The following is a 23,852-nucleotide window of genomic DNA, read 5'->3' as shown; positions in this document are numbered from 1 at the left end:
ATTGCTCATCGCCATTCAACAAATAGGCAAGCCTTGTCTTATACTTCACGAGAGCTGTGCAGTGGGAGGGTAGTGTTGAGATTGGAGTTTCTGATAACCCCCAGTGCTTGCAACAGAAGTGGTGAAAGCCCTAGTCTACGTACTGGCTTATGATTGGCACGCTTGACAGTGATTGGCAGGGCTGCCATGACAACCTCACAACCACACCAAGAAGACCAATAGAAAAGTGAAACAAAATGTTTCAATGCTACACTCACGGTGGATTTAGGGGGAGATATTATGAGGCTGGTGTCATTAGGCGATAGCTATTGAATCTTACAATCTTTACTCGTCGTTTCTTTTTCTTGATAATTGTATTTCTCTCTCAGGTCATTCCATGGTTTTCAGATCCCCTTTAGAGCTTTATCCCTCCCATTTCTTCCTGCCAAACATCACTGAGCGCCCTGTGCTCTTGGCGAGCAGCACTCCCACCAGGTCTCCAGAAGACTTGTCAATGTTTGCGCTACCGACCCTCAACTTCTCTCCGGAGCAAGTGGCGAGCGTCTGTGAGACGCTGGAGGAAACCGGAGACATTGAACGGCTGGGACGATTCCTGTGGTCCCTGCCGGTGGCACCGGGAGCATGCGAGCAGATCAACAAGCATGAGTCCATCCTGCGAGCTCGCGCAGTGGTTGCTTTCCACACCGGGAACTTCCGAGACCTTTATCACATCTTGGAGAACCACAAGTTTACCAAGGACTCCCATGGCAAACTGCAGGCCATGTGGCTGGAGGCACACTACCAGGAGGCCGAGAAGCTGCGCGGTCGCCCATTAGGACCGGTTGACAAGTACAGGGTACGGAAGAAGTTCCCCCTGCCCAGGACCATCTGGGACGGGGAGCAGAAGACGCACTGTTTCAAAGAGAGGACGCGCGGTCTGTTAAGGGAGTGGTACCTTCAGGACCCATATCCAAACCCTAGCAAGAAAAGGGAACTGGCTCAAGCCACTGGACTCACTCCTACACAAGTCGGAAATTGGTTTAAAAACCGGAGGCAACGAGACAGAGCCGCCGCAGCAAAAAACAGGTCAGTGCGCTGTTCATTTGTCAAAGCATAGGCTAACAGGACCAAATAGGCTAAACTAATTCCTGTAAGCTGAATGCAAATATACCATGTAAATGTAAAACTTCATCGTAGTAATTAACAAGGTTATAGAGGGGTTAGAAATGAGCAACTCATTTACCTATGCAATCAGGGGCTACACAAAATAGTTATTTGCGGTTCTATATATAACCTTTTTTTCAAAGCGTGTACAGAAACATCTAACTATTATTGCTGTCCAAAATAATCCAAAATATATTAATATGTGTCAAAGATTTTCGTGCGTAAAACATTCTTATACGTAAAACACACAACTCTCTCCAAATTCGAAAACGTGTAGGCTAGGCTACGCTGGTATGCTAGTATCCCTGATAAGCTAAATGAAAACATCAATGTATGCGTTAGATAACAAAACAGGAAGTACACACAAAGAAAATCAGCAGCACTGCAAATCTTGAAGTTGTCCTATTTTCCAGACAAAACAGCAAATACTGATTGATAAGGATGTCTGTTAAACTTGGAATACAGCATGTTGTGGTGATGCTACGTTTTTACTTGATTCTCATCTTGAAACCCAACAGAGTGTTGTTATCTTCTCTCAACAAGTGAACGTTTTGGTCTGAAAACTTGACATACACTGCAGGGGTGATATAGATTTTGTTCACAAACAGTAAACAAAACAAAACACCTACGATCAAATAGGTTATTGGTTAGTTGTTTAATCAAAATAATAGACGATACATGTAGCAGCTGTAAAAGGCCCGTGTAGACTAAGAAACCACACACAAAAAAGATTACATTCACATTTTAGCAGACGCTCTTATCCAGAGCGACACAGTTTTTCAGTGAGTGCATACATTTTCTTACTGGCCCCACGTGGGAATCGAACCCACAACCCTGGCGTTGCAAACGCCATGCTCTACCAACTGAGCTACACGGGACAGGTTTAGAGTTTCAAAATGAATGTATGTTCAGTTACCATTATTATTATTTTTTATTCGTGGTGCTTTTTACACATACGAAACGTATACATTAGACTTTAGACGTTTGGAAATGATTGATGCATAACATTTGATATTAGCTGTCAACATAAATACAAAATATTTATTCTGAAATTATAGCCTGTTTTGCAGCCATGTTTTCGATTCACAATGTGTGTAGACTATTATACATTTGCAATGCAATAATTAATGACAAATTGGTGAACTGAATAAAAACAGAAAAGTTGGTGAAAAAATTGAATAGAAGAACACAGCTACATTTTTTCATCTGCATTTTCTCAGTGATAAAATCGGAGGCCTACATCATGGATTGATTCATTTAGCATGATTGCAATTATTCCACATTTGACGTGTCAGTAAATCAAAACAATCAGAAAAATGGAGTCTCTCATTCATTTGGATGTAGGCCTGTAGTCTGTCATTCATTTGGATGTAGGATATGACAAAATCAACGATAAAAGACAGTTCTCAAATTACATTGGCCATGGTTTAAGAATAACTAACAACCAGCCTATTACTCTAATATACACTGTCATATTTCCCCATATTTCATATTTATTTTCTGCTTTGTTTTAGACTATTCTTACCCCCGTTAGGCCTATATGAAGGCTAGAGAGCTGCATTTGTTAAAGGCATGGCAGGGAGTGAATGACAAGCAGGCTGAGCGGAATTTTGCAGAGGGACACTGTATTTAATTGGTATGTTATTTTCCCTTTCTTTATATTCTCCAGACTTCAGCACCAGGGAATAGGACAGAACGGTATGCGGTCCCTTTCAGAATCCGGGTGCACTCCACGCAGCTCGGCGGAATCGCCGTCTACCGCGGCCAGTCCTACTACCAGCATCTCCAGTATGACAGAGCGAGTTGACACTGGAACGTCCATTCTTTCAGTAACCTCCAGTGACTCCGAGTGCGACGTATGATATAAAAAAGAGAAATATTTACAGGAAATATGGACCAGAAAAAAACCTATGAAATATCGGGGATGAAAAAAGGACCAATTGATATAAATATTTAAAAAAAGATTTTTTTTTAAACACGTATTTTTAAAGCGCTTTCAATGGATCCACCACCCCCCCCCCACACACACACACACACACCACTACCTGCATGATGTTTTTTTGTATCTGGGAAAAATACCCTGTTCAATATTTCTACAAGGATCATCGAGAAGAGGGAATTAATTACCAGAGGGTGTTTATCGCCATTTCATCTCTGTTTTAGTCCAAGTGATGATGCCGCTCAGCCAAGATGCAATCCTGTTTTACTTTATGATCATCAGACAATCATTTACGTTATAAGCACCTTTTTACTACACTTCTGTCACTGCCTGTCTGGGGTGAATGGTGAAATGTGGAACCGAATCGTTATGACTGTATCAGATTTTATTTTTATTTCAAGATTTTATATTGAATTATGTATATCTCAAATAATGCGATCATTCTCCCGGTCTGTAATATCCTATATGTGTAGATATGTAAATAATGCGATCATTCTCCCGGTCTGTAATATCCTATATGTGTAGATATGTAAATAATGCGATCATTCTCCCGGTCTGTAATATCCTATGTGTAGATATGCTTGTACATAATGTTGCTCTCCCTTCTCCATCTTTTCTATCCTTGTTCACTTTTCTTGACTTGGTGTTCCTACATAAAATATTTGTCAAAACGTAAAAAAGTGCTCTATACGTTTTGTTAGGTAGTTTGTTTTTATACCTAACATGGATAATGACGCTAGATACACCTGTTATCAGTCACAGTTATGCAAAACGATTTAATATAAACATTGGAATATTCTTCAATGACAATTCCAGTCGTATATTTCCCCGTGCGTCGCCTAAAGCGCTTATTATTCAAGGTTTCCTTCTTGCGTGTTTATGTTCATGTATATTTCTAAATCAAAATACAGTATTCCATTTTCTTATATATTCTGCATTAAGTCTCTCTATTAAGTGAGTGTTCATTGTCCACCATCAAGCGTTGATGAGCATATATGTTGAGAAGTGGTAATATTATGCTCAGACGAGCATGATGTTTCTGATGCGCATGCTGTGGTCCTTTTACGATACTAGGCGACACAAATAGCCTACGTGTCCAAAGCCATACACAAGATGTTGAACAAAAATATTTTTCCCCCTAAATATATGCATGTGTTATGGTAAACGTCAGAGTAATGTAGGCCTAGCTCTTAAACCAGAGTCCCGTTTCCCCTTTTGTTTATGGTTGCCAGTGAATACAGAAATTAAGTAAACGCGCCATTAAATGGACTAAGCATGGTGGACTCCTCCCCTGCCTCAATCTCCCATTGTGAAAGAGCCTTTCTTTACCCATGGAAGAGCATTCCCCCCAGAAAAGCTTTCTCCCTGCATTCTATCCTAAATTCAAAACCAATCATAATAACTTGTATATTTACAAGTGAACTGAAAATAATTATGATGGTACATTACAGTTGTTCTTAGACAGAGTTCACGTTCTCTAAAACCCGTCCAACATGTTTTGTAGCTGTAAAATAATTAGTGTTCAATGCACTGTGGGGACAGGACGTCTCTTTTGAAAGGAGAAATAAGTAGGCCAGAGCATATACTTCTGAGGCTACAACTATGTTATTCTATGTTGGTGGAATAATAACGAACAGCTCAATTAAACAGGTCAACAGCATGAACTTTTAAGACACACAACAGAATGCATGTGTATGCACGTAGTGTATCAATTGTATCGGCATTGGCATTGTCATATGTCTTTGACACTCTTGATATCTTACATGTATAGTCCCGTGTAGCTCAGTTGGTAGAGCATGGCGTTTGCAACGCCGGGGTTGTGGGTTCGATTCCCACGGGGGGCCAGTATGAAAATGTATGCATTTACTAACTGTAAGTCGCTCTGGATAAGAGCTTCTGCTAAATGACTGAAATGTAAATATCTTAATGAGCTGCATTTCAAAAAGGCTAGGCGACATGTATTGAATATATCATATGATTATCCTTAGTCCAACTAAAAGACATTGACATAAAGTGAAACGAATAAATGGTGATAGTGAGAACAGAATACATTCCGTGGCCAAGATCCTCATTGGAATGTCCGTAGATATGGATGTATTTTTCTGACAATATTCCAACCCAGAATATTCACATGACAACAACTTCAACTAACTACAAGGTACACCAATAACCAACTTTTATACAATGTTACTCGCTTATCTAACTCGGTACTTGAATGTGTCTGTAATGTGTGTGTGTTTTACTGAGAATGTCATGTCAAATTCTCAATGTCGTATTCGGTCCTATCCACGTGTTGTTTTGACACAATTGATGCTAAATCAGTTTTCACTGACCATAGGCTAGCTCGGTTACTCATATCGTTTCTCACCGTGAGATGTATACCAAAACAACCCTAAAACAACATTAATAAAAAATAACTATGCCCTAGTGCAAACTAAGTGCTGAAAAAAAATGAACTGATTCGAGCGCAATCATTGGAAGTTGTGATTGTGATAAATCTGTATTTAAGCCCGTTTTAACTCTTAAATGCATCTGCAGCAGAAAGATAGGGCCTATCACCCGCATGGGTCAGTGGAGACCATAGCTGATCTTTATCACCGCAGCAGCCCCTTCAGACCACATTCGTTTATTGGCGACGACAAGTCCCAGCCATGATGAAGATGAAATTAATCGGAAACTGAAGAGAATTGTTATCAATAAAAAGGATGGGGGGGATTATAACGCAGATGTCCGCTATAACAATCATATAGTCTCTATAGAAGTGGATCATAATTGTATTTAAGCTGGCCCACACAACCGTACAAATATTTTAAATGGAAGTTAAATAAACTTGTATGTATTTATTCTTACTAAACTTATTCAGAAAATACAACTTTCTTATATACAAATAGGCCTATTGACATTTGGCACATTTTTTACTTTGCAGGTGGTTGACATTTTGCTCGTGGCATGGGCCTATATATAACATATAACATATATTACCTATAATTATAAGTGGATGAGGTCTGTTGTTTCATCAGGGATCATTACTAGTGCAGGCTTTCGTTCGTGATCTGTCAAGTCGAATATGTATCATGAGACAAAATAACTTTGCCAGGAGTAATCGGCGTGTGTGATACTCAGATCTAAATACGTAGGCCTACAGAAAGTAAACGAGAATGTGAGACAAGTGCAGCAACATTGGTCGGGCATGTTTTTTTTTTCAATCCCTAGCTGTGTGTCTGGTCTATAGTGCGTGTGTCAAACAAACAGAATAATGGATTAATTGTCCTATTCCCATAACCTTGCAAGCATAGAGGCAGCCCCAAACTATTTGGCCATGGTTTGCAGTGAGAAAGGCTTGCACTGCCCTGTTTTTCGCTGATTTCATCGGTTAACTGAACACAACTTTTCTATTCGTGTGTATTCATGCAGCTCTCAAAGAGCGGCAGTTCCCTCTGACCCGGATTCAGCACCTGCAGCAGCCGCGCAGCTTCACAGCGCACAGTGCAGGCGTTCTTGTTAGGACCGGGCCTTCTGGCTAAAAACGCTCCCCCTCCTTTTCAAGTAGGCCTTGAAAAAGGTAAGACGTAGAATTAAAACTATTTGTAGCCTATAGTAGTATTGGTGGAGAAAGCTATACTGAGCCATACAAACACAAGTTCAGTGTTTTTAAGTGTTTCAGTGACAAAACAATTGTTTATTAGACAACAGGTAACTAACTGTTGAGGCAAACTTGGATTATTATAATAATTTTTATACAATTCAGGGTGTATTCAATTGCAATTTGGAAACTATTTTCATTGGCTACTCAAAGCATGCATTTTTACACAATATTTCAAGGAATTCGAGGCATATTTTGGATTTCAAAGGATCATATTAGAACAACTAGATGTTTTGACCATAGGTTTGGACAAGAATATGTGTGTGTTTAGTAAATTAGAGAAGAACATGAAAAAAGGGGGATTTCCATGCTGTTCAAAACTGAAAAGGGAGCAGTCTATGATTTGTTCTCGGGAATGCCATAAAGAACCTGTATGATGTTTCCATGGCATGCAGGGCCTGTGATAAACATGCTTCCCTTTCTAAGACTACTGATTTAAAACTGTAATTCTATTAAATAGTATTTGAGGGGTCACGAGAGGCTATGATACAGGATAAGTGGTGTATAAGCCAGCCGTTTGAACAATAACTTGGAACCATAGGCAGATGGGATCATACCTCCTCTGAAGCTTACCGTTTAAAACTGGTCAGCACAGGGGAAAATGCTTTAATGCTGACTTGTACCATTCCATAACACATTTTAAACAAGCAGAACATGAAAGCAACCCAACTTTAGCTTGTTCATCCGAAACTCACCTCTCTACTGCTCAATGGAGGGGGTGGAGTGTTGGGCATAGCTCTGATCTCGCGCCTTCTGCCCACTAGGCAGACAGACCCATGAGCATCTTAAATACCGCTAGCACCTGTGTTTTCAACAGCTATTCTCATGCCATCTTAGATGGCATTAATGCATGCACTGATCACAGAAAACAAAAACACACCACCAAAGAGAGAAACATGGAGAGAAATAGGACTATAACATTAGTTTGCCAAAACCTGTGCACAAAATTATTTTCACAATATTATTTTAATAGTTTAGCATGATTCATTATTTGATATTGAAATAATGTTTGGTTCTGATGACTAAACATTGCATATCTATGCATTATAAAACAAAATAGGCTTATCAAATAAATACACTTTTACCAAAAGATAAAATATCTTACACACATTTACACATAGCATTTGGAATGAATTTGCTTATGAGCCTCTTGATAGTTTTTTTAAAATTATAATTATTTCATAGCGGTTTGCATAATGTCCCTCAGATTCAGTCTTAGATAATCTTGACAATGATGAAGAACATTTTTCTTTGAAAAAAAGAGCGCACATTTTCAACAAAGTAACCGCATTCAATTGTAACATTTAGGAAATAATGCAACCCAAAACTACACCATATTTCCAATTACTTTGACATAGTGGTGTAGTCCTGTAAAATAAATGTTCTGTTCAGTGAGATTTCCAGACAGAATTACATAGTCCAACTGTCTGTCTAGTTCAGAAGCAACAAACGTCCATTTCACTCATAGAGATCATGTCAGTCAGTAAAAGGATAGAGGACAAAGAAGACGCATCGAGGATGTGAATTGGTAAAAAATTATAAAAGTAAACTGAGCAGAGAAAGAGAGATAGGGAAAGAGAGAGAGAGAGAGAGAGAGAGAGAGAGAGAGAGAGAGAGAGAGAGAGAGAGAGAGAGAGAGAGAGAGAGAGAGAGAGAGAGAGAGAGAGAGAGCCCCGCTGCGCCGGAGAGGTTGCCCCCCAAGCCACTGATAGTCCTCTGCGCCTCCTATTGTGACTCTGCCCAACAATCATGAAACCATTTACAAATTGCCTCATTTACTAAATAATCTTTGACGTCCCAGCAAATACATAATTCGAGAGGAGTTTATTAGCAATAAACCATTTAAACGAATGCCGTAATAGCTGGACTTTGGCGATTTTGTGACACATTTCCCTTGTGAATTGGCGATTGTTCCATGGTCTGTCAGTGAACGCACGGATCTATTGTGACTGAAGGGAGAGTTCCAGGCGAAACGAATCCCTTCACCAGTAATAGCATTGAAAGCGCCGGGTGGACTCAGCCACAAACCCAGAACCCGCTCAGCCGAGGACGAATAACGAGCGACATATTGGCCGCCAGTTGAAGGCAGTAATCACCTTTTCACCCTCTCCGTCTATCCTCGGGATTTGACACTGACCATTTCTAAACTGGCTTAGAAATCGTAATGAATGGAACAATGCAACAAGTCTGGAGCCTATCTCCACACGTAAAAATAGCTAAAAGCATTATAAATATCCCGAGGTCAATTAAAAAACGTTGTTTAAAACTCATGGAATGTTTCCTTAAATTTAGGCCAAGTGGTTGAAAATGTGTTTTATAAACGTTTACCAAACATTTACCAAGTATTCTTTTAACAAGCAGCATCTATAAATAAGGCTACAACTATGATGATGTCATTTTTATAGACATATTAGTGTACATTGTATAATTGTTGTTATCACATAACATATCCTATAACATTATAATTATTGGCATTAATAACATACAACTACAGTTAGGCTATATCTTTTTTTTTTAAATATATTTGTTGTTTTTGTTTCAAATAGTCAACAGGTAGGACACAACCAATCACCTCTAAAAACAAACACTGGCTAATGATCTGTTGGGATGAAGACTGACTGAAAGATTTCAGAATTTGAAATACATCAGTACAGGTTTTTAGAGAGATTAATCTTACAAAAAATTACTTTCTTATCCAAAGGACGGCACAGAACCAAAACCCCGTTCCTTACTCCAGCACCCTTTCCAAAAGGATTTCATTGCACCAACAAAAATATGACTGTCAGGGCATATTTGAGAATTGATTGAAATAAAGCAAAATCATTTTTAGTTTATGTAAATAATGGGAAACTAGAAACGGCAATGGCAGCCTAATTCATGATAATTAGTAATCATATGTGGAGCAGACCTATAGCGCCATAAGTAGCCTATAAACCGCGCCTACACTTAACAAAACGTTGGAGATTGACTCGAGCCTGGTTGCTCTTATCAATTTAACCTCCGTTTAGAGCAGTAGAATGGATTACACACGGAGCAGAGCATGTGCTCACAATGCCCTGAGCACTGGCACGAGTTCAACCTGTCACCATTAACATTAAGCGTGCTGTTACTGACATCTACCGGAATTTGCTTGCAGTAATAAGAGAGAGACGATATGTGAGCTAGGCCTATAAGACGCTGACTCACTGTTAATACAGGAAGGATATAAACGCATTTACATATGTATCACTATGTGGGCTATCCTAATGTCGTCACCATTGAAGAATAAGCCGAGGTGAGGTCAGTACAAATCTAGCTCATTATGAGTTTACATGTAATATTTTAGGCTACAATGACTGAACAGGTTGTGGGCTTATGATGAATTTATGACGGTCAATAGCACACATGTAAAGGCATGCCATGGCATTGTGTCCTACTTGGCCCACTGTTACCAAAACAATAACATTCAGATTAGTAATACGACAATATGCAGCTTAGGTCTACTGAAATAGACACGTTATTAGTTTGCATGTATCCTATGCCTATGCTACTGTCAGAAGAATGTGTAGGCCTATGACAAAAGTGGAGAAGCGTCCTCCATGATGTGAAGTTCACAGTCCATAGGCCTAAAGTCTGGCCCATTTCGCTGCAGTTTCTCGCGCTCCAGTTATTGCCCAGCACCATGGGGACGGCCACCGAACAAGCACGTGCATTAATGTTTTATCATATGAAAGTCAAATGATGTTGGAATACTGAACTGGATTTCCATTTGTGCTAGATCAAGGATTCAGACGACATCGAGTGTAATGGAATCCTGGCTCCCTAGTTAATTTTTCACAACTGATACCCAGAGTTTCTGAGCTTCCGATGAGAAAATCTAATGGGCTCCGTTGGAGCGCTGCCTTTCAGAGTTAAAGTTCGGGGTAAGAGCATGAGACCTGAGGGCTGCTGTAAATGGACAGTAAAACAGGACAACCATTAATAGCTGTCCCGGAAGAGGCTTTGGCGGTACGTGGTTTCAACTTTTACATTTCCACTTTGTGGTCACTATCCCCAAACAGGGTCAACCCTATTTACCCCGTGTAAAGCATGCTGGAAATAGATAGACTACATCTCCATCATGGGATGGATGTTGACAAATATAGCCTATAAATAGGCCTACCAATGGTGAATAGCCTGATAGCCTACACCTTCCTCCACAGTGTGTAAAACATGGGCCTATATCATGTTATATTACTGTCTGATAAAATACTTTAAAACAAGATACTATGTTAAGACAATATATATGCTAGCTGAACAAATACATAGTTGTAGTGCAACATACAAAAATACACACCACATCTAAACATACCATAGTTTCTACTATGTAGTTAGTTTAGAATGGTCAAATACAGTATCTTTGCAGCAACCCCTACAAAAAATATCATCCTCATATTTTGTTGAGTCTTTTCCATTTTCATTGAGCAGCCCAATCCAGCAGCATCACTGTGATTTCTCTAAACAAATCACTCAATCTAAATGCAGACATGAGGACAAAAGATCCACCGAATGTCTGAAACACCACCTCCCCACTAATCCACACAAACACGTCAGATGGATCTCTTCAGGCCTCATTCAGAGGAGCCCTTGTGGAATTGAACGCTGCACCACATCTATATTGAATGTTTTTCACATGAGGTGACTCACTGGATTTTTAAACCACTCTATAAAAAGGCATCTGTCCCAAGGTTCCCCTCCTCATGCATTTTTAAAGGATGCACTGTTCCATCCCCTTGGCTCTCTCTGCGAGCCGAGTTCAGCAGCAGAGCTCCCACCAGAGAAGAGGGGGAGTAGATTCAACTCTACTGTGGCGACTGCTCCGCTGTCCTGACCTACTGCAGCTGATGTGATGTGTTATCAACGCCTCATCCCACCTTGCCACTACAGGTCCAGATACAGATGATGTCAGTCAGATGTCACTAAAGGCAGCAGCAGTCCTGGGAATATATTAAAACTCATTGTGTAAATATGGTGTCTTTATACAACTGAGTCATTTATGTCAGGAGTGGGCCTGGCTTTACGAGGCAGCCATTCAACCATTCTTGAAACCAATTTGAAACCATTGATTCATTGAGATCATTATGTGATTTCATTGTGAAGATGGTGCAATTACACATTTATAAATGTTTAGGTTCATACATAAGTACCTCTCAGGATTTCAAATACACACAGGATAGTATAAAACAAATGGTCCTAACCACTACAATGGTAACTGCCTCAAGGTTAGCCACTGCAATGGTAACTGTCTCAAGGTCCAGCCACTACAAAACCACCACAAACCAATGCTGGCATTAAGATTGCACTGAATGAGCTGTATAAGGCCATAAGTCAACAGGAAAACGCTCATCCAGAGGCAGCGCTCCTAGTGGCCGGGGACTTTAATGCAGGGAAACTTAAATCAGTTCTACCTAATTTCTACCTGCATGTGAAATGTGCAACCAGAGGAAAAAAAACTCTAGACCACCTTTACTCCACACACAGAGACGCATACAAAGCTCTCCCTCGCCCTCCATTTGGCAAATCTGACCATAACTCTATCCTCCTGATTCCTGCTTATAAGCAAAAACTAAAGCAGGAAGCACCAGTGACTCGGTTAATAAAAAAGTGGTCAGATGACGCAGATGCTAAGCTACAGGACTGTTTTGCTAGCACAGACTGGAACATGTTCCGGGATTCTTCAGTTAGCATTGAGGAGTACACCACATCAGTCACTGGCTTCATCAGTAAGTGCATCGATGATGTCGTCCCCACAGTGACCGTACGTACATACCCCAACCAGAAACCATGGATTACAGGCAACATCCGCACTGATCTAAAGGGTAGAGCTGCCGCTTTCAAGGAGCGGGACTCTAACCCGGACGCTTATAAGAAATCCCGCTATGCCCTCCGACGAACCATCAAACAGGCAAAGAGTCAATACAGGACTAAGATTGAATCGTACTACACCGGCTCTGACGATCGTCGGATGTGGCAGGGCTTGAAAACTATTACAGACTACAAAGGGAAGAACAGCCGCGAGCTGCCCAGTGACACAAGACTTCCAGACGAGCTAAACCACTTCTATGCTCGCTTCGAGGCAAGCAACACTGAAGCATGCATGAGAGCACCAGCTGTTCCGGATGACTATGTGATCACGCTCTCCGTAGCTGATGTGAGTAAGACTTTTAAGCAGGTCAACATTCACAAGGCCGCAGGGCCAGGCGGATTACCAGGACGTGTACTCCGAGCATGTGCTGACCAACCGGCAAGTGTCTTCACTGACATTTTCAACATGTCCCTGACTGAGTCTGTAATACCAACATGTTTCAAACAGACCACCATAGTCCCCGTGCCCAAGGACTCTAAGATAACCTGCCTAAATGACTACCGACCCGTAGCACTGATGTCTGTAGCCATGAAGTGCTTTGAAAGGCGGGTCATGGCTCACATCAACACCATTATCCTGTATCAAGGTCCAGCCACTGCAATGGTAACTGCCTCAAGGTCCAGCCACTACAATGGTAACTGCCTCAAGGTCCAGCCACTGCAATGGTAACTTGCAATGGTAACTGCCTCAATGTCCAGCCACTGCAATGGTAACTGCCTCAAGGTCCAGCCACTAAAATGGTAACTGCATCAAGATCCAGCCACTGCAATGGTAACTGCCTCAAGGTCCAGCCACTACAATGGTATCTGCCTCAAGGTCCAGCCACTGCAATGGTAAATTGCAATGGTAACTGCTTCAATGTCCAGCCACTGCAATGGTAACTGTCTCAAGGTCCAGCCACTGCAATAGTTAATGCCTCAAGGTCCAGCCACTTCAATGGTAACTGCCTCAAGGTCCAGCCACTACAATGGTAACTGCCTCAAGGTCCAACCACTACAATGGTAACTGTCTCAAGGTACAGCCACTACAATGGTAAAAGCCTCAAGGTCCAGCCACTACAATGGTAACTGCCTCAATGTCCAGCCACTACAATGGTAACTGCCTCAAGGTCCAGCCATTACAGTGGTAACTGCCTCAAGGTCCAGCCACTACAATGGTAACTGCCTCAAGATCCAACCACTACAATGGTAACTGCCTCAAGGTTCAGCCACTACAATGGTAACTGCCTCAAGGTCCAGCCACTACAATGGTAACTGCCTCAAGGTCCAGCCATTACAGGTGTAATTGTCTCAAGGTCCAGCCACTACAATGGTAACTGCCTCAAGATCCAGCCACTACAATGGTAACTGCTTCAAGGTCCAGCCACTGCAACGGTAACTGCCTCAAGGTCCAGCCACTGCAATGGTAACTTGCAATGGTAACTGTCTCAATGTCCAGCCACTGCAATGGTAACTTTCTCAAGATCCAGCCACTGCAATGGTAACTGCCTCAAGGTCCAGCCACTACAATGGTAACTGCCTCAAGGTCCAGCCACTACAATGGTAACTGCATCAAGGTCCAGCCACTGCAATGGTAACTGCCTCAAGGTCCAGCCACTACAATGGTAACTGCCTCAAGGTCCAGCCACTGCAATGGTAACTTGCAATGGTAACTGCCTCAATGTCCAGCCACTGCAATGGTAACTGCCTCAAGGTCCAGCCACTACAATGGTAACTGCCTCAAGATCCAGCCACTACAATGGTAACTTGCAATGGTAACTGCCTCAATGTCCAGCCACTGCAATGGTAACTTTCTCAAGATCCAGCCACTGCAATGGTAACTGTCTCAAGGTACAGCCACTACAATGGTAAAAGCCTCAAGGTCCAGCCACTACAATGGTAACTGCCTCAAGGTCCAGCCACTACAATGGTAACTGCCTCAAGGTCCAGCCATTACAGTGGTAACTGCCTCAAGGTCCAGCCACTACAATGGTAACTGCCTCAAGATCCAGCCACTACAATGGTAACTGCCTCAAGGTCCAGCCACTACAATGGTAACTGCCTCAAGGTCCAGCCACTACAATGGTAACTGCCTCAAGGTCCAGCCATTACAGGTGTAATTGCCTCAAGGTCCAGCCACTACAATGGTAACTGCCTCAAGATCCAGCCACTACAATGGTAACTGCTTCAAGGTCCAGCCACTGCAACGGTAACTGCCTCAAGGTCCAGCCACTACAATGGTAACTTGCAATCGTAACTGCCTCAATGTCCAGCCACTGCAATGGTAACTTTCTCAAGATCCAGCCACTGCAATGGTAACTGCCTCAAGGTCCAGCCACTACAATGGTAACTGCCTCAAGGTCCAGCCACTACAATGGTAACTGCCTCAAGGTCCAGCCACTGCAATGGTAACTGCCTCAATGTCCAGCCACTGCAACGGTAACTGCCTCAAGGTCCAGCCACTACAATGGTAACTGCATCAAGGTCCAGCCACTGCAATGGTAACTGCCTCAAGGTCCAGCCACTACAATGGTAACTGCCTCAAGGTCCAGCCACTGCAATGGTAACTTGCAATGGTAACTGCCTCAATGTCCAGCCACTGCAATGGTAACTGTCTCAAGGTCCAGCCACTGCAATAGTAACTGCCTCAAGGTTCAGCCACTACAATGGTAACTGCCTCAAGGTCCAGCCACTACAATGGTAACTGTCTCAAGGTCCAGCCACTACAATGGTAACTGTCTCAAGGTCCAGCCACTACAATGGTAACTGCCTCAAGGTCCAGCCACTGCAATGGTAACTGCCTCAAGGTCCAGCCAATACAATGGTAACTGCCTCAAGGTCCAGCCACTACAATGGTAACTGCCTCAAGGTCCAGCCACTACAATGGTAACTGCCTCAAGGTCCAGCCACTACAATGGTAACTGCCTCAAGGTCCAGCCATTACAGTGGTAACTGCCTCAAGGTCCAGCCACTACAATGGTAATGCCTCAAGATCCAGCCACTGCAATGGTAACTTTCTCAAGGTCCAGCCACTGCAACGGCAACTGCCTCTAGGTCCAGCCACTACAATGGTAACTGCATCAAGGTCCAGCCACTGCAATGGTAACTGCCTCAAGGTCCAGCCACTACAATGGTAACTGCCTCAAGGTCCAGCCACTGCAATGGTAACTGCCTCAAGGTCCAGCCAATACAATGGTAACTGCCTCAAGGTCCAGCCACTACAATGGTAACTGCCTCAAGGTCCAGCCACTGCAATGGTAACTGCCTCAAGGTCCAGCCACTACAATGGTAACTGCCTCAAGGTCCAGCCACTGCAATGGTAACTTGCAATGGTAACTGCCTCAATGTCCAGCCACTGCAATGGTAACTGTCTCAAGGTCCAGCCACTGCAATAATAACTGCCTCAAGGTTCAGCCACTACAATGGTAACTGCCTCAAGGTCCAGCCACTACAATGGTAACTGTCTCAAGGTCCAGCCACTACAATGGTAACTGTCTCAAGGTCCAGCCACTACAATGGTAACTGCCTCAAGGTCCAGCCACTGCAATGGTAACTGCCTCAAGGTCCAGCCAATACAATGGTAACTGCCTCAAGGTCCAGCCACTACAATGGTAACTGCCTCAAGGTCCAGCCACTACAATGGTAACTGCCTCAAGGTCCAGCCACTACAATGGTAACTGCCTCAAGGTCCTGCCATTACAGTGGTAACTGCCTCAAGGTCCAGCCACTACAATGGTAATGCCTCAAGATCCAGCCACTGCAATGGTAACTTTCTCAAGGTCCAGCCACTGCAACGGCAACTGCCTCTAGGTCCAGCCACTACAATGGTAACTGCATCAAGGTCCAGCCACTGCAATGGTAACTGCCTCAAGGTCCAGCCACTACAATGGTAACTGCCTCAAGGTCCAGCCACTGCAATGGTAACTGCCTCAAGGTCCAGCCAATACAATGGTAACTGCCTCAAGGTCCAGCCACTACAATGGTAACTGCCTCAAGGTCCAGCCACTACAATGGTAACTGCCTCAAGGTCCAGCCACTACAATGGTAACTGCCTCAAGGTCCAGCCATTACAGTGGTAACTGCCTCAAGTTCCAGCCACTACAATGGTAATGCCTCAAGATCCAGCCACTGCAATGGTAACTTTCTCAAGGTCCAGCCACTGCAACGGCAACTGCCTCTAGGTCCAGCCACTGCAATGGCAACTGTCTCAAGGTCCAGCCACTGCAATAGTAACTGCCTCAATGTCCAGCCACTGCAATGGTAACTGTCTCAAGGTCCAGCCACTGCAATAGTAACTGCCTCAAGGTTCAGCCACTACAATGGTAACTGCCTCAAGGTCCAGCCACTACAATGGTAACTGTCTCAAGGTCCAGCCACTACAATGGTAACTGCCTCAATGTCCAGCCACTGCAATGGTAACTGTCTCAAGGTCCAGCCACTGCAATAGTAACTGCCTCAAGGTTCAGCCACTACAATGGTAACTGCCTCAAGGTCCAGCCACTACAATGGTAACTGTCTCAAGGTCCAGCCACTACAATGGTAACTGTCTCAAGGTCCAGCCACTACAATGGTAACTGCCTCAAGGTCCAGCCACTGCAATGGTAACTGCCTCAAGGTCCAGCCAATACAATGGTAACTGCCTCAAGGTCCAGCCACTACAATGGTAACTGCCTCAAGGTCCAGCCACTACAATGGTAACTGCCTCAAGGTCCAGCCACTACAATGGTAACTGCCTCAAGGTCCAGCCATTACAGTGGTAACTGCCTCAAGGTCCAGCCACTACAATGGTAATGCCTCAAGATCCAGCCACTGCAATGGTAACTTTCTCAAGGTCCAGCCACTGCAACGGCAACTGCCTCTAGGTCCAGCCACTACAATGGTAACTGCATCAAGGTCCAGCCACTGCAATGGTAACTGCCTCAAGGTCCAGCCACTACAATGGTAACTGCCTCAAGGTCCAGCCACTGCAATGGTAACTGCCTCAAGGTCCAGCCAATACAATGGTAACTGCCTCAAGGTCCAGCCACTACAATGGTAACTGCCTCAAGGTCCAGCCACTACAATGGTAACTGCCTCAAGGTCCAGCCACTACAATGGTAACTGCCTCAAGGTCCAGCCATTACAGTGGTAACTGCCTCAAGTTCCAGCCACTACAATGGTAATGCCTCAAGATCCAGCCACTGCAATGGTAACTTTCTCAAGGTCCAGCCACTGCAACGGCAACTGCCTCTAGGTCCAGCCACTGCAATGGCAACTGTCTCAAGGTCCAGCCACTGCAATAGTAACTGCCTCAAGGTTCAGCCACTACAATGGTAACTGCCTCAAGGTCCAGCCACTACAATGGTAACTGTCTCAAGGTCCAGCCACTACAATGGTAACTGTCTCAAGGTCCAGCCACTACAATGGTAACTGCCTCAAGGTCCAGCCACTGCAATGGTAACTGCCTCAAGGTCCAGCCAATATAATGGTAACTGCCTCAAGGTCCAGCCACTACAATGGTAACTGCCTCAAGGTCCAGCCACTACAATGGTAACTGCCTCAAGGTCCAGCCATTACAGTGGTAACTGCCTCAAGGTCCAGCCACTACAATGGTAATGCCTCAAGATCCAGCCACTTAATGGTAACTTTCTCAAGGTCCAGCCACTGCAACGGCAACTGCCTCTAGGTCCAGCCACTACAATGGTAACTGCATCAAGGTCCAGCCACTGCAATGGTAACTGCCTCAAGGTCCAGCCACTACAATGGTAACTGCCTCAAGGTCCAGCCACTGCAATGGTAACTGCCTCAAGGTCCAGCCAATACAATGGTAACTGCCTCAAGGTCCAGCCACTACAATGGTAACTGCCTCAAGGTCCAGCCACTACAATGGTAACTGCCTCAAGGTCCAGCCACTACAATGGTAACTGCCTCAAGGTCCAGCCATTACAGTGGTAGCTGCCTCAAGGTCCAGCCACTACAATGGTAATGCCTCAAGATCCAGCCACTGCAATGGTAACTTTCTCAAGGTCCAGCCACTGCAACGGCAACTGCCTCTAGGTCCAGCCACTACAATGGTAACTGCATCAAGATCCAGCCACTGCAATGGTAACTGCCTCAAGGTCCAGCCACTACAATGGTAACTGCCTCAAGGTCCAGCCACTGCAATGGTAACTGCCTCAAGGTCCAGCCAATACAATGGTAACTGCCTCAAGGTCCAGCCACTACAATGGTAACTGCCTCAAGGTCCAGCCACTGCAATGGTAACTGCCTCAAGGTCCAGCCACTACAATGGTAACTGCCTCAAGGTCCAGCCACTGCAATGGTAACTTGCAATGGTAACTGCCTCAATGTCCAGCCACTGCAATGGTAACTGTCTCAAGGTCCAGCCACTGCAATAGTAACTGCCTCAAGGTTCAGCCACTACAATGGTAACTGCCTCAAGGTCCAGCCACTACAATGGTAACTGTCTCAAGGTCCAGCCACTACAATGGTAACTGTCTCAAGGTCCAGCCACTACAATGGTAACTGCCTCAAGGTCCAGCCACTGCAATGGTAACTGCCTCAAGGTCCAGCCAATACAATGGTAACTGCCTCAAGGTCCAGCCACTACAATGGTAACTGCCTCAAGGTCCAGCCACTACAATGGTAACTGCCTCAAGGTCCAGCCACTACAATGGTAACTGCCTCAAGGTCCAGCCATTACAGTGGTAACTGCCTCAAGGTCCAGCCACTACAATGGTAATGCCTCAAGATCCAGCCACTGCAATGGTAACTTTCTCAAGGTCCAGCCACTGCAACGGCAACTGCCTCTAGGTCCAGCCACTACAATGGTAACTGCATCAAGGTCCAGCCACTGCAATGGTAACTGCCTCAAGGTCCAGCCACTACAATGGTAACTGCCTCAAGGTCCAGCCACTGCAATGGTAACTGCCTCAAGGTCCAGCCAATACAATGGTAACTGCCTCAAGGTCCAGCCACTACAATGGTAACTGCCTCAAGGTCCAGCCACTACAATGGTAACTGCCTCAAGGTCCAGCCACTACAATGGTAACTGCCTCAAGGTCCAGCCATTACAGTGGTAACTGCCTCAAGTTCCAGCCACTACAATGGTAATGCCTCAAGATCCAGCCACTGCAATGGTAACTTTCTCAAGGTCCAGCCACTGCAACGGCAACTGCCTCTAGGTCCAGCCACTGCAATGGCAACTGTCTCAAGGTCCAGCCACTGCAATAGTAACTGCCTCAAGGTTCAGCCACTACAATGGTAACTGCCTCAAGGTCCAGCCACTACAATGGTAACTGTCTCAAGGTCCAGCCACTACAATGGTAACTGTCTCAAGGTCCAGCCACTACAATGGTAACTGCCTCAAGGTCCAGCCACTGCAATGGTAACTGCCTCAAGGTCCAGCCAATACAATGGTAACTGCCTCAAGGTCCAGCCACTACAATGGTAACTGCCTCAAGGTCCAGCCACTACAATGGTAACTGCCTCAAGGTCCAGCCACTACAATGGTAACTGCCTCAAGGTCCAGCCATTACAGTGGTAACTGCCTCAAGGTCCAGCCACTACAATGGTAATGCCTCAAGATCCAGCCACTGCAATGGTAACTTTCTCAAGGTCCAGCCACTGCAACGGCAACTGCCTCTAGGTCCAGCCACTACAATGGTAACTGCATCAAGGTCCAGCCACTGCAATGGTAACTGCCTCAAGGTCCAGCCACTACAATGGTAACTGCCTCAAGGTCCAGCCACTGCAATGGTAACTGCCTCAAGGTCCAGCCAATACAATGGTAACTGCCTCAAGGTCCAGCCACTACAATGGTAACTGCCTCAAGGTCCAGCCACTACAATGGTAACTGCCTCAAGGTCCAGCCACTACAATGGTAACTGCCTCAAGGTCCAGCCATTACAGTGGTAACTGCCTCAAGGTCCAGCCACTACAATGGTAATGCCTCAAGATCCAGCCACTGCAATGGTAACTTTCTCAAGGTCCAGCCACTGCAACGGCAACTGCCTCTAGGTCCAGCCACTACAATGGTAACTGCATCAAGGTCCAGCCACTGCAATGGTAACTGCCTCAAGGTCCAGCCACTACAATGGTAACTGCCTCAAGGTCCAGCCACTGCAATGGTAACTTGCAATGGTATCTGCATCAATGTCCAGCCACTGCAATGGTAACTGCCTCAAGGTCCAGCCACTACAATGGTAACTGCCTCAAGGTCCAGCCACTGCAATGGTAACTGCCTCAATGTCCAGCCACTACAATAGTATCAGTGTTTGTACTGGGCTAATGATATCAGTGTTTGTACTGGGCTAATGATATCAGTTTCTTTCTCTCTCAAATGTCACACTCTCAAAATCTCAACCTCTAACATTTCCCAGTGAGGTCCACAGTGTTGACAGACCATTCTGTTAGAATAGACTATAATTGTGTAAGAAGTTTTTATTTTATTTTAATGTATAGAACATAGCCATTGTTTTTCTGTAAATAACATAGCCATTGGACATCCTCTGCAGTATTTCAGTTTGGTCAGACCTGCTTGTTGAGTAATGGTGCCATCTGCTGGGCATGACAGAGTTACATGTAACTTTTTTTTAAAGACGGTTATAGCAGCTGTCTTACAATTTCCTAATAAAAGTAATTCCCCATCGCCCTTCTCTCAAGACACACCATTTGAAATCTATAGTTTGTATTAGGTCATCAAATATGATAGGAAGGTACCAATAATGACACAAGAGCCACAACTAATTAACCATCAGTGTGGCAATAATATGATGAGGCATAAACACTAACTTTCACTAAGCTTGACTAACTTTCATTAACCTTCACTAACCTTCACTTGATTCATGTTAGTCTTCTCTTCTTTAAACACTAACCTTCAGTTGATTCATGCTAGTCTTCTCTTTTTTAAACACTAACCTTCAGTTGATTCATGCTAGACATCCTCTGGAGTATTTCAGTTTGGTCAGACCTGCTTGTTGAATAAGGGTGCCATCTACATGTATTTTGTTTGGCCAACATAGGATTGAACGTCGAGAACACCAAGGAGGAAGGGGCCCCATATTCACACAGGAGCAAGAGAGAGAGAGATCATAAACCTTGTTTTGGCCAATAATGCAATCAGATGTAGAGAAATTCAAGCCCATAGTGTCAATGATCACCGAATTTTCAATAATGTCCAACAGTAGCCTGTATCCTTAAAAAACATCAAGTTCTGATGAAACAACTGTATAAAGTGCCATTTGAAAGAAATTCAGACAGGGTGAAAGGCCTGCGGCGTGAATATGTGGTGGTACGTTTTGTTCACTGACTGTAGTATTGTGTACTGCACACATAACCTTTTTACTGTACATGTAATTTTACTGTATAGCAGACCTACAGTAAATTGATCTACACAATGTGATCTTTTGCTGTATTTCAGAGAGTTTTGCAAATGGATGCGGAGGAAGTCCTGCATGAGTTTATATACAGTGGGGGAAAAAAGTATTTAGTCAGCCACCAATTGTGCAAGTTCTCCCACTTAAAAAGATGAGAGAGGCCTGTAATTTTCATCATAGATACACGTCAACTATGACAGACAAATTGAGGAAAAAAAATCCCGAAAATCACATTGTATGATTTTTAATGAATTTATTTGCAAATTATGGTGGAAAATAAGTATTTGGTCACATACAAACAAGCAAGATTTCTGGCTCTCACAGACCTGTAACTTCTTCTTTAAGAGGCTCCTCTGTCCTCCACTCGTTACCTGTATTAATGGCACCTGTTTGAACTTGTTATCAGTATAAAAGACACCTGTCCACAACCTCAAACAGTCACACTCCAAACTCCACTATGGCCAAGACCAAAGAGCTGTCAAAGGACACCAGAAACAAAATTGTAGACCTGCACCAGGCTGGGAAGACTGAATCTGCAATAGGTAAGCAGCTTGGTTTGAAGAAATCAACTGTGGGAGCAATTATTAGGAAATGGAAGACATACAAGACCACTGATAATCTCCCTTGATCTGGGGCTCCACGCAAGATCTCACCCCGTGGGGTCAAAATGATCACAAGAATGGTGAGCAAAAATCCCAGAACCACACGGGGGGACCTAGTGAATGACCTGCAGAGAGCTGGGACCAAAGTAACAAAGCCTACCATCAGTAACACACTACGACGCCAGGGACTCAAATCCTGCAGTGCTAGACGTGTCCCACTGCTTAAGCCAGTACATGTCCAGGCCCGTCTGAAGTTTGCTAGAGTGCATTTGGATGATCCAGAAGAGGATTGGGAGAATGTCATATGGTCAGATGAAACCAAAATAGAACATTTTGGTAAAAACTCAACTCGTCGTGTTTGGAGGACAAAGAATGCTGAGTTGCATCCAAAGAACACCATACCTACTGTGAAGCATGGGGGTGGAAACATCATGCTTTGGGGCTGTTTTTCTGCAAAGGGACCAGGACGACTGATCCGTGTAAAGGAAATAATGAATGGGGCCATGTATCGTGAGATTTTGAGTGAAAACCTCCTTCCATCAGCAAGGGCATTGAAGATGAAACGTGGCTGGGTCTTTCAGCATGACAATGATCTCAAACACACCGCCCGGGCAACGAAGGAGTGGCTTCTTAAGAAGCATTTCAAGGTCCTGGCGTGGCCTAGCCAGTCTCCAGATCTCAACCCCATAGAAAATCTTTGGAGGGAGTTGAAAGTCCGTGTTGCCCAGCGACAGCCCCAAAACATCACTGCTCTAGAGGAGATCTGCATGGAGGAATGGGCCAAAATACCAGCAACAGTGTGTGAAAACCTTGTGAAGACTTACAGAAAACATTTGACCTGTGTCATTGCCAACAAAGGGTATATAACACAGTATTGAGAAACTTTTCTTATTGACCAAATACTTATTTTCCACCATAATTTGCAAATAAATTCATTAAAAATCCTACAATGTGATTTTCTGGATTTTTTTTTCTCATTTTGTCTGTCATAGTTGACGTGTATCTATGATGAAAATTACAGGCCTCTCTCATCTTTTTAATTGGGAGAACATGCACAATTGGTGGCTGACTAAATACTTTTTTTCCCCACTGTACATTGATGAGGCTGGATTTAACCTGACAACAGTGAGACGAAGGGGAAGAAACATCATTGGCCACAGGGCTATTGTCAATGTACCAGGGCAACGTGGGGGTAACATTACCCTTTGTGCTGCCATTACACAGAATGGGGTCCTCCACCGCCATGCCAACTTGGGTCCTTACAACACTGACCTCATGCTTACATTTTTAGACAGATTACACAATAT

The 23,852-nt window shown here is 43.9% G+C and overlaps 1 protein-coding gene across 1 annotated transcript; it reads left to right on the top strand.

The window, feature by feature from the left end:
- Window positions 1-376: 376 nt before the first annotated feature.
- On the top strand, window positions 377-3,005 carry LOC311098603 (homeobox protein SIX3-like; the record flags this gene model as incomplete). The annotated part of the gene is made up of 2 exons (XM_084139135.1): window positions 377-1,065; window positions 2,813-3,005. The coding sequence occupies 2 exons, from the start codon at window positions 377-379 to the stop codon at window positions 3,003-3,005; spliced, it is 882 nt and encodes a 293-aa protein (XP_083995261.1).
- Window positions 3,006-23,852: the final 20,847 nt, after the last annotated feature.

Source organism: Coregonus lavaretus, assembly GCF_964263955.1.
Source record: "Coregonus lavaretus genome assembly, chromosome: 1".
Lineage (NCBI taxonomy): Eukaryota > Metazoa > Chordata > Actinopteri > Salmoniformes > Salmonidae > Coregonus > Coregonus lavaretus.
This window is presented reverse-complemented; position numbering and strand designations above follow the sequence as displayed.